Genomic DNA, 12,266 nt, shown 5'->3' with positions numbered 1-12,266 from the left:
CAGGGTGTGTCTGGTGTCTTGGTTCTTCTCCGTGTGACCTCTCCAGCAGGGTAGCCCAGGCCCCCTTTTGTGCCAGTGGATGCATTCCAAGATGTCAGAGACAGACCCTGCAGACAGGGCCTCTTAAGGTTTAACCTTGGCAAGAACACAACGCCCTAGGAAATCCAAAGGCCAGCCTGATTCAGGCCACCTCTGGGTGGGAGCAAGGGGCACAGTGGCTTTGGGGTGTGGACGTAAGGCGATGGAGTTGTTACTCTAATAATCTCCCAGCCTGCCTGCTGTCCCCGAGGATCCGTGTCCTTTACAGCTGCAGGATATACGGATCTCCCGTTTTTTTCCTTTCCCGGGTGGCACAGCATCGGCCTTAGAATCTGTGCTCTGCTGGCCTCTGCCGGCGATGGTCCCAGGGGGCCACCACGTTGCAGCTCCGTAGATCTGGCTTCTCTTCCTTCAGGGAGCTGAGGCTCGAAAAGACACCCCCCAAAACAAGCAACCAAACCAACATGGCGGGGTGGGAACACGGTGACTGCAGTAGCCAGTCCTGTTTCAAGAGTAGGGGGAGGGAAGGGCGTGTAGCAGCGAACGGTCCTAGCAGCTCTGAGGTCTGGCCCTGCACTCGGTGTCCGGGCAGCGGGCTCCTCCTCGGCGTCAGCCATGGTGTCCGTCGGTGGTGGTGAGTAACCAGCCCACTGAAACCTGGAGGTTTCACACAGCAAATTTGCTCCCTCTCCTGCGTCGGTGGCTGCCCAGGCTGTTGGGCTGGCCTTGGCAGGGGGCTGTCGCGCGGCTGCGGTGAGCTCGGTGGGCTGGTGGCGGGGCTGAGGCTGGGAGGTCGAGGGTCACCTGAGCTGCGGTTCTCGCAGGGGCTGAGTGGGTCCCTCCCATGCTTTCAGTCCCAGCCTCCCTAGCCCTTTTGGGGCCTGGGCTTAGAAGTCCCCACGTTTTCTTGTCTAGGGCCTATGTCAAGACCTGCCCAGATTTAGAGGGTGGGGACGCAGGCTCTTGCTTGCTTGGAGGAGGGCCAGTCACTTTGCAAAGGGGGGGTATGGTCCTAGAGTGAGGCGGTTCATTGGGGTTATCCTGGTACCAGGCTCCCTGCTCTCCTCTCCGACATTGTGGGAGTGTGGATAGCATTTTTGTTGGCTTCATTTTCTGTTAATTCTCAAAAAGGAATGCCACTGTCTTTTCTTAGTCTGGGGCGGGGACGGTTAACAGAGGGTGTCAGGTTAGCTGACCTAAAACAGCCGGACCTTAGCAGCATATCAGCCTGTCAAGGCTGCTTGGCTTCTGTCCCCGGGTCTCCCGAGCAGTGGTTCTCACAGCGTGGTCCCTGGACCCGTGGCATCTGCGTCACCTGGTTGCTCTCTGGTGCTTGGGGGCCGCACGCCACATTTGCTGAACCCGAAGTTCCGGGGCTGGGGCCAGGCAGTCCGTGTTCCAGCAAGTCTGCGGGTGATTCCGAGGCTACAGAGGCCGTTCCTGCAAGTTCAGGTGGCTCTTCCTGCCGCTCCCTTAGCCTTGCAAGCTGGAGGGCCGCGTTCCTCACTCCCCCTTCCTCGGGCTCTCAGTCCCTCTGAATTAGGATATTCTTTGTAGACTCCACCCTGGTGGGCGTGTGTCGGTATGAGGCTGGGGCTTTCTTCCCGCTCAGGGGACATTTGTTGGCCATCAGTCATCAGTTAAAACATGGTCCCTGAGTTCCCTCGGCTCCTAGTCTAGTGAAGGAGGTAGTGTGGGAGGGCTGGCCGGTTCAGGGAAGTGACAAACGCAGCTCATGTAGCTGGAGCTTGAGATGTCCACGTAGAATTATGGATCTAGCGAGGCCTCGATCCTAGGAGTTAAAATTCAGAAGGCAGGGCAGGAGCTCGCAGTTTTGAAAGTTACCCCATGCATAATTTAAAGCCGTTTTTCCTAGGACGTGGCTATTCATCAGAATTAATTGGGGTCTTTCAACAATACGGGTTCTGTGCCCCTGCCCCGTGCATGGCTGAGAGCGTTTTGGGATTGCCCACGTGTCCCAGGGGCTTCCGACCAGCCAGGCTGGGGGAACACAGTCCCAAACCGTGACACTGCATGGCAGGGACGAGTAGAGGAGGGATGCTGTGCCGTGTGGGGAGACTGCTGGGACCAGGGGCACGGGGAGGAGCTGAGTGCAAAGCAGGGTTTAATGCCAGGAGCCTGGAAAGTTACCAGAGGGAGGGCTTCGTGGAGGAGGATGGGATCAGGCACCGCAGCCTCTGGGCTGCAGCCGGACCGGCGGGGGGCGGGGCACCTGGCTGGACTCGGTGCCCCGCGGGGAACTCTAAGGGAAGGAGAGGGTGAAGGAGGAAGGCGACCAGGGAAGCCCAGTGTGTGTGTTTTTTCAAATGGGAGAAACTCGAGCAGGCTGCCAAGGCTGACGGGTCTGTAGAGAGGGCTGAGTGGAAGAGGGAGCAGTGAAGCCGGACCCTGATGAAGCCACGGCCCAGGGGACAGAAGGATGGACTCAAAAGCTCAGCGCTTGGGATTGGCCTTGAAGAAAAGGAGGGCCCCCTCCCCTCATCCTGGGGGGAAGGAGGTAAGGGAAGGGGTTTGGAAACGGGAATTTCTAGCTGCTGAAGATGGACGTGGTCTCTCTCTTGTTCCTTTTTCTTGGCAACCCAGGATGTGTTCGTTTTCTTGCTTACTTTGTTCATTTTTACTGATGGGGTTAGTGGGTTTTGCGAGCTTTTACCTTGCTCAGTGCACAGTCTCAAAAATGGGGCTTCTTTGGCGTCTGTGAGACACCCCCTGACTTAGTGCGCCTGTTAGTGGGGTATGCCGTCTCTGCGGGGTTCACACTGCGGCGCAGCAGCCCCTCCGCACGGGAACGGGCGGGCTGGGGTTCAGCAGTCCCTCCCTCGTGAGGCACTGCTTGGGACTCTGCGGGTTTCACCTCGAAAGCAGGTTCGTGGTTAGCGCCTCACTGGCCCGCGGAGCTCCTCTAACTCACAGTGCTGCCGACATTGCTGTAATTCTCTGTTGATGGCCCCCCACACCTCCTCCTTCTGTGCCTGTTTTTCGCCCTCTTTTTCAGCCCTGCTCCTTCCCCATCTTCCTTCCTTCTCCATGTTTCCATTTCTTACAAGGACTGGTAGACTTTGAGGGTCAGCCTGCCATCCTCTCACTTGTGGGCAGCATTTTTGACAGCAGGTGTGGGAGGCGGTGTATCCCAGGGTCCCGTCTTACTCTGTGGGGTTTCAGGTGGTGCCAGCAGTATTTTGGGGTGGATGGTCCCTCACGCTGAGATAGGCCATACCCCTAAGTCTCCTTGCTGAATGTCAGTCTCATCCCTCCGTTTGAAGCAGGCACCCCCTGGGATGACAGGTTGCTGCCACTGAGAACTCAGCTGCTCACCCACATCTCTCTGGTCAAGGAGTCCTTAGGGGTGGGTGTTGGAGTCCCCTTGGAAATGGACACTGTGTATGTATGTGTTTGTGTGTGTGTGTGTGTGTGTTCACCTAATCGCACTAGAGATTAAGAGCTTTCAGAAGGGATTTCAAGGGCGTGATGCTTACAAGACAAAAGGAAATAGGTTCTGTTTCCTGGGTTCTGGTTAAAATCTTGAGGCCAAGTAGTAGTTGTAGGTGAAGATGTGTAGGGCTGCCTTTGCTGGACTTTAGACCCAGCCTGTCAGGAAATCATTAAGTGCTGGTTAACCTACATTGTAGTACGTAACCAACCTGAACTTAGAAAATTAGGCAGAGAGGGGGAGCAGAGGGAGAAAAGTGGAATATTTGCTTCCATAGGAGTGTTTTTCAATAAATCCATATATCATAATGCATTCAAATAAGGGTTTTGGTTTTTAATTATGCAAGTGCTGGAGCCTTTCCCAGTTTTTACAATCTGGGTGGTTGTTCTCGTTTGCACACTTGCCGTGTTTCATAGAAATGAGGCTTAGAAACCTCTGTGTTCTCCTGGGTGTGAAGAGCTGTGAGCACAACCAGCCTGACCCTTAAATGAAGAAGACTGCAAGACTGTGTTCTTTATGTTTGTAAGGAGAAAGGAAAATCTGGCCCTATCTTGTGAGTTTCTGAAGGTTCTCTTCTTTTTGTTCTCTCCTATAGAACCTGAAAGCAGATCCAGAGGAGCTTTTTACGAAACTGGAGAAAATTGGAAAAGGCTCTTTTGGCGAGGTGTTCAAAGGCATTGACCTTCGGACTCAGAAAGTGGTTGCCATAAAAATCATTGATCTGGAAGAAGCTGAAGATGAGATAGAGGACATTCAACAAGAAATCACAGTGCTGAGTCAGTGTGACAGTCCATACGTAACCAAATATTATGGATCCTACCTGAAGGTAAGGCTTGAAAATGAGAACGCAATTTTCCATGACACGGTGCATGACCGAGCTGGAGCAGTGTACGTGAAGGACATCAGTGTGGCAGCTTCAGAGGAAGGAGAAATGTTCTGACCTTTGCGATCAAAAGAACCTGGCTTTGATAGTTTTATCATCCTAAATGTCACCTATAGAAATATATTTTGGTTAAAGTGTTTGCTGACGTTCCCTTTCAAAGAAGAAAGTTATTTCTGAGGGAGACTTGGTCATCAAAGACACCTTTATTCTGAAGGTATTATAATGGGCATCGATGACTTTCCCCGGTTTTAGCATGGTTTATTGTAAAAACTCATACTGCCCTAATATTAGCCTTTCAATATTTTCAGTTATCAAATGTAGTTTAATACTGTTTTAGAAAATCTGCTAGAACTGATACTGTTGTTGAGTGAGCTAGTTTATCTCCACTTGACTTTGAAGAATTGTAGGTAAGTAAATAATTACTTAAAAGAGTTACAGCACTACACTACGCATTGTCCTTGACTTCACCTGGTTCTGTGAGTCGGTAAGACGAGCATTGAGAACGGTGTTCCGGTCCGTCCTGGGGCTGTGTTAGATGTTGTCGGTCACTCCAGTTACACCACTAAGAAAGCATAAGGCAGTCCCTTGGGTTACAAATCCCTTGACTTACGCCTGTTTTACTGACCTTAACAGTGTAGTATCTTCCAATGTGGGGTTTTGGCAATTAAGAATTGGTGAACAAAAATTCTAAAATAACCTGTGGAAATGAAAACCTCATAGGTAGAAAGAACAACTTTCTGAGAGATGGGCGGCGGAAAGCGCAGAGAATGTAGGGCCGGGCTTCCTCCCGACCGGGTTTATGCTCTGAATTCTTCATGGTGCTGCTCGCCATGTCAGCCTCCTGACAGTGCAGGCTTTGACTTCGTGGAAATGGAATAATAAAGTATAAGCGGAAGGATGGACATTTTGAGAACCCATCGATTCACTTAAAATGAATATTTAAAGAAATAAAAATCGAGTGGTAATCCAATCTTTTTTTTTTTTTTTTGGCAGTGTGACATAGGTTCAAATGGCAAAGGTTGGCAGTCTGCCATGGGTCAAATGCAGCCTTTTGAAATGGAGAGAATAAGTTTTGGAGTCTGACGTCTTGGCCTTGAATCTTGCTTGTCTTGGCATGTGGCTTTGAGCAAGCTTATTTGTTTGTTTTTTAAAAAACTTCCCTGCTTCCTCATTTGTAAAGTGGAAAATTATGGTATATACCTCATTGTCGGAAAGATTAAATGGTATCAAGTATGTAAAAATACCTGGCATGTGCTAGGTACTTAACGAGTGTTAATTTCCTTCCTTAATTGAATTTATCCATACCCCTTCTCTGAAATTACCTTGCAATGAAGGACGTATTCACTGAGGTCAGAACAAGGAGGAGGAAGTGTGCCAGTGATAACAGTGGATGTTGGGGTGGGGTGCATCCATTCTGGGTCTTGACAGGGTAGAAAAGGAAGCACCATATGTTTTGATTCTCACGGTCTAAGCGAACACATCTGACTACTGGACAGGAGAAAGCAAAGGTCTTCTTGATGTTCAATTTCTATTGAGAAAAAACAAACAGCCAAAGAAACTCAACTTGAACTCGGTTTGCTGTACCACTTAATATGAAGCTATTAATACAGAGCTATTTGACAGTAGTGTTATAGTAAATTCAGACTTGGTTTCATGTGGTGTGTTGATGTTGTATTTTAATATGTTCATGGTGCCTTTGGCAAAGGAAGGGTGGAAGATTCTCGCAAATTTTTGGTGATTTATGCCAGCTAATAGTCGACTATGGAAATAAAGGATCAGTGGTTCAAAAGTATCTTTTTCAGCCTGGTTCTCCAGCAAAATTTTTATTACCTACTGGAATTGATTGCTGTATTGTGGCCAGACATGGTGTTGACTCTACATACTTAGAGATTCCATCTGGTAATGTCCTGTTCTTGCCGGAGTCACTGATTCTAGAACATATATTCCAAGTCAACCTAACCTTGATCTAGAGTCGTCCAGTACATTTATTTGGTTAACATACTGTCAGCCGCTAGAATAACCTGCCCCCCCCCCCCCCCGCCCCCAATTTATAACAGGTCACATTGGATACAAGCTTATTTCTTGCTCACTGGTAAGCCTGATTTATGGGTGGTTTTCCTCCAGACAGTGATTGAAGAATCCTGGTTCCTTTGTTGTTCTTCCTTCCAAACCTTCTGTGCGTGGCTGTGCTCGTGGACCTTAAGTCACTGTGGGAGCCAAAATGGAGACTCCTGTGAGAAGTGTCCATGTGCCTAGGCCTAGATATGGAACACATTATTTCTTCCTGTGTTTCCCTGGCCAGTCCTCAGTCATACGACCACACCAGACTCTGGAGAGGCTGGGAAAGGGCATCTCATCATGAGCCTCATGGAGCAGGCTGTGGGCTTGGTGCTCAATGAACCGTCCCTTTCCAAAGCCTCTTACTCTGTAAAGGACGTAGAATAATTTCTAGAGTGATTTTCTCCACTGACTGTCTTCAGGAGGATGAAAAGTTTTGATAACTTTGTCTAGAATGTCTTACATTTTACTAGGCAGATTGTCTTTGAGAGAATATAATTTTAGAGACTATAACTGCCTCAAGAATGCCAAAAATAATATCATCATTGTGGAAACTTGCCCTTGGTTTCTTAAACCACATAAAAGCGGATTCTTTGTAATTGGATTAAGAACATAAGGAACTTTTCTAGTTAAGCAGTAATGGCTGTTATGAGTTGGGCAGGACAAGAATCCAGAACTGTGAGTCTGTCCACTGGTTCTTGTTTAACAATTTCATGAAGTTCCTTGGCCCAGAGGAAGAGCCTCAGTGATGAGCCAGAGGTTCCTTATCATCTCTGTGGGCTTATGCAGTTTTAGGTTAGTAAAGTCCTGTTAGGTAAGATACAAGTTAAATCGATAGAAAAGACAGATGGGTCAGTGGGTCTTTGACACTAAGTTGAAAATTACTGTGCTTTCTGTGGTTTTTGTTGCCCTTCTAAAAACTCCATGTAGCATTCAGAGGTAATATTCTTAGTTCTTTAAGGGCTGATGGCAGCGAGGGCCTTCCGTTTCACTTGGCGTGAGTAAGGACTTTAACATACCGAGACCGGTCAGAGAAGAAATGAGCAGAAACTGGGTTCTTCGTACTAGACTAGCACTTAGAGGCTTCCTCACTGTGTGTCCGTTGGTTTCCTTTGTCTGGTCTAGAAAAATAGATTAAGCACAATAGGTCCAGAGTGCTCTGATCTACTGAATGTTACTGAAGATGAGGGGCGCAGAGTTGATTTCCTACTGTGTGGCTGTGATCAGGTCAAGAACCGCCGTGGAGCAAGTGTTCCCCCTGAACAAGGTCGGTTGAAGGAACAATTCAGGTTCTGGTGACGATCCTGAAGCTTGGGTGGGGCTTGAAGGTTACCAGGGTCCAAAGAAGAATTGCATTTGTGGTAGTTCAGGTGTTTAATGTTTGGGAAATGAAACCAGTGAGAATATTTAATTAACCAGAAGCCTCTGAGTCCCAACCATAAACCACTGGAATTTCCTGTTAGAAAAATGCCATCCGCAAGGTTAGAATGAAACTGTGAGCGCGTGCTCGACCCCGTGTGTGCACGCGCGTGCGCGTAAGCACGCAGCAGTGCTCCAGGTGGTGTGCAGGAGGGGAGAGATAATTCGGTGGTTTTTAGGTGGGCAGGAAAGACCTAGAAGATCATAACAGGACTTGATGTCCCATAGGATTCTCAGCCTGTTTCCTTCTTGAGCAGCGTTCACAAGTGCTGCTCACCCTCTATCCGGGATAGCTCTATCCGGCTCTTCTGTGTTTTTTTTGTCGTCGTCGTTTTGTGGAGCTAGACGCGTTCTTAGAATCTCCATTCCGAGGGTCACGGTCAGGGCCCGGAGTTTAGTCTTGGGTATTAGCACAGGTGCTGAACCACCCCGGCGTGCTTTAGGCGGCTGACTTTCTCAGGAGAAAACGCAGAAGCGGAAACTTCCCCTGCGGGGTTACTGATCAATGTTGAGAACATGTGGATAAAGTGCCTGGCATGTAGGAGATCTTTAGCAAATGATAACTTTTTTTAATAAGAGATAAGTTACCTGTGCCAGATGACTCAAATTCATGGGTTTGTTTGTTTGTTTTTTAAAGATTTATTTTGGGGGGGGGCAGAGGGAGAGAGAATCTCAGCAGACTCCCTGCTGAGCTCTGCAGAGCCCAAGGCGGAGAGGGGCTTGATCTCAGGACCCAGAGATGTGTACAGGAGTTGGAGGCTTCACCAGACTGACTCACCCAGGTGCCTCCCAAATTCATGAATCTTAAAAACAGATCATTAGCATATTAAAAACGAGGTTGATCATTTTCCTTTTATAGTAAATGACTTAATACTTTCAAACATTAAACCGGTTTAACCAAAGCAAATGAAATGCAAGGCAGAAAATCCAGAAAACAAAAAAAGCTGTGTTTCTCTCAGTTGTTTTTGTCATAGTATTGATATGATACTAAGGAAACGTGTCCATGGAGTGAGTAGGTGTCTAATAGTGAATTCAGATCCCCATCCTAAAACTAAGGTTTTCTTCAGTTCCTGAAAAAATTTAGGGTACTTTTACTCATCAGATTCACTAGAAAACTAACATGGAAAAGTCCCCTGATGAGTTTTAGAAAACAAAGTGCTCTACGTAAATACAGATCAAGCTGGTAAAAGGTTGGCTGTGTTGTGTACATTACAAGTACACTTCACAATGATTTTTTAGAGTTAAATTATTTTGACTTCTGACGTCTTTGGTTTTTTTCTTCTTCCTTCTCCAAAGGGAAAATAGTTCCTGATGAAACAGAAAAAACAATCATTTTGCCCTTAGGAAAAAAGTAAAAGAAAACGTGTATAAATGGCTGCCATCTTTGTGAACGAGGCTGCTGTATGGGTTACCGTCCACCCACTATGCTCATACTTCTTGTCCCAGCGTGACTAATAGCCTCTCCCTTGACTCTCAGAAGCATCCACGTTTGGACGATGTACTCTGTCTTTTCTGCTTTATCTCAAGAAAAAAAAAAACAAAACCAAAACTACAGTCTCTTGCTTCCCCATATTGTATTATAATTTCACGATCTTTTTTATCTCAGAGATGAAATAAGAGTGTTGCAACATGATAGTAAACATATCTGTTGGGACATGTCTGAATTTATCTTTGCTCACACTTTTTTCCCAACTGCTTGCCCCACAGTAGATCCTGCTGTTGTATTGCCCTAGTTTCAGACATAGTTAGCAATACTTTTGGGAGGCATTTCCGTTCACATATATGCCTAGTATGCGTGTAAACATTCCTGTGCCTCAGGAATTCTTATACAAAGCACACTGGTTCCTTCTCGCTCATGCCTTCCCTGCCCCTGAAGGCAGAGAGTCCCAGCACATTCTCACTGAGACAGAGAAGATACGATACTATTGGTATCTAGGATTCTGTTGGTATAGTGCATGAGCGATGATTTGCAGCTTAACTGAACTTGAGTCAACAAGGCAGAGTTAAAGGGCCAGAGAGGAAAGTCAGAACTCGCTTGCTATTAGGAGTCCCTATGCAGAATGGGACTTTCTGTGGTTATAACAGAGAAGGGCATGTGAAATTGGGGCCCAGCCCCACCTAAATGGAGTAGATGTGGTCCCTCTCTGTACCTCCTGCCGACTTCCCCAGGCTGCACCCTGAGATGCTGACGGTACTTGTGGCCACGTCTGGAGACATTTTCAGTTGTCAGCACCGGGGGATGGTGCTACTGGCATGTGGTAGTGGGTGGAGACCGGGGTCGCTCCTACATACCCTGCAGAGCCCAGGACAGGCCCCACAACAGAGAGCCACTCAGCCCAAGTGTCCACTGTGCCACCGCGGAGACAGCACGGCCCATGGAGTGAGCTGTGATCTTTTGTCCCAGAATGTAAGTGGAAGTAATGGAATTTCTGGGGCTTCAGTTGAGACTCTGGGAAATATCCCCAGGGGTATTTTGGACACTCCCAGAGACCATGATGATGCCCATGTGATTCTGTGGCCAGACCACAAGCGAGCTTCGGGAGCCGCGTGAGCAGGGTGCGTCCACACATCCGGGACCGTGACCTCACCACACTCTCTATGCTGCGCTAACCTCTGAAATGTCACACTGTATTTTGGGGACAGTGGTATCCAAAAGATGCTTTCCTCCATGACTTTTATTCCAACGTAAGATAGGACAAAGTTCTGTAGGAGTTCTCAGAACGTTATGGGGCAGTAAGCATGTCGTTTACCTGAATATTGTTGAGGACCCTCTCTTGGTTAGCATCCATTATAAACTCTGCCCTTTTCAACAAAGCCCTGGAGAGCGCTGCTGGTCTGGCCGCCCAGGGATGCCGGTCTCCGGAAGGAGAGGGAGCCTTCCCTCACTGCTGAGTGTCTTAGTGGGAAGCGGGATTCTCCCGTGAGCACTCCTGGGCTTACTACAAAGTTCATACCCCCGAGACATTGTTTAATGCCGAGACGAGTGCTGTGTAACCTCCTCCCATTGATACATTGTCTGTGTTCTTGATGACAGCCAAGGTCAAAAGTTACTGAGTGCAGCAAGTGAGATGCTGATGCCTCGGTTTTTTTGTTTGTTTGTTTGTTTTCCCCTTTTTTTGGTGTAAGATTTTTTATTTTTTAGTTCTTTTTGGTCACTTGTTCTTAACAGTGGCATGTTATTCTTAGTCTTAAGCAGAGATCGTCCCACTGTAGCCTCTCCGAGTTTTGGGCTAACTGCCTAATTAATAAAATGACCTGTTTTATTCTGTTAAATCAAGAATTAGTCATTTTCCCCCCCAGTATTTCTTTCCACCTTTTCCATTTATGGACATCAGATGAGGAGAGCGGAGGTTTCCCCCTCCGTTTTTCAGTGTGTGGCACCATCAATATTGATCTTCATCCCCACTGCCTTTTTCTTCTGTATCATAGGTTTTGCTATGTCTTAGGATAGTGTGTCCTCCGTAGATACAGTATTTTGTGTGTTGTGCATGAGTTTATTTTTCCCTACCACATGGTTGTATTTCAGAATTTGCACGCAGTAAAATTAAGCTTTTTTGGGTGTACAGTTCTTACAGTTCTAGTTCTATGCATCTTAACACACGTATGGATTCTTATAAGCACCGCCGTATATAGGACACAGAACAATCCCAACATCGCAAATAATTCCCGACCCATCGCCCACCTGAAACCTGGCATCCGCTCATGTGTTTTATTGTCCCTGGGGATTTGCAGGTTCCAGAGTGTCCTATAAAGGGAATCACACATTCTTGGTCCTTCTCTCAGCTGGCGTCATGTATTTGGGATTCATCCACGTTTGTGTGTGTCCGTTCTTGGTGCCTTTTCATTGTTGGGTCATGCACATTGTCACGATGTACCACATTGACCCATCGAAGGGCATTGGGGTAGTTTCTAGGTGTGTCGGCCATTATGTGTAATGTTGCTGTAAACACTCCCCCACAGGTTTTGTGTGCGCGTAAGCTTTCGTTTCTCTAGGATAGATACTGGAAGTGGGATTGCTGAGTCATGTGGTTAAGCATGTGCTGGAGTCCCCACAGTGGCTGTGTCATTTCACATTGGCTTTGTCAGCATTTTTCATGGTAGCCATCTCTGTAGGTGTGTCATGGTATCTCGTTGAGGTTTTCATATGCATTTCTCCAGCGACTTGGGATTTTTGAGTATCTTTTCATATGGCTCTTATTTCCATCAGTAGGGTACTTTTGCTTTACCACCTGACACTCCCGAGTTTTTTTGGTTTCTCTGTTTTTTGTTTTTTTTTTTGCTTTTTAAAAAACAGCTTTAAGGAGGTAGAATTCATATGTCACATAGTCTATCCATTTACATGACGTCTTCAGTGGTTTCTGGTGTATTCCCAGAGTTGTGCAGCTATCCCCTTAGTGAACGTTAGAACTTTATCAT

At 47.3% G+C, this 12,266-nt stretch overlaps 1 protein-coding gene across 1 annotated transcript in view; it reads left to right on the top strand.

Moving 5' to 3' along the window:
• STK24 (serine/threonine kinase 24) overlaps window positions 1-12,266 on the top strand; it is a 113,964-nt gene that overhangs the window by 43,425 nt on the left and 58,273 nt on the right. Inside the window, exon 2 of the mRNA XM_045978475.1 lies at window positions 4,086-4,316. Within this exon, the coding sequence (XP_045834431.1) occupies window positions 4,086-4,316 (231 nt within the window). The remainder of the gene's footprint in view (window positions 1-4,085; window positions 4,317-12,266) is intronic.

Source organism: Meles meles, chromosome 14, assembly GCF_922984935.1.
Source record: "Meles meles chromosome 14, mMelMel3.1 paternal haplotype, whole genome shotgun sequence".
NCBI classification, from domain to species: Eukaryota; Metazoa; Chordata; class Mammalia; order Carnivora; family Mustelidae; genus Meles; species Meles meles.
The sequence above is the reverse complement of the archived record's forward strand: the minus strand, read 5'-3'. Positions and strand labels throughout refer to the sequence as shown.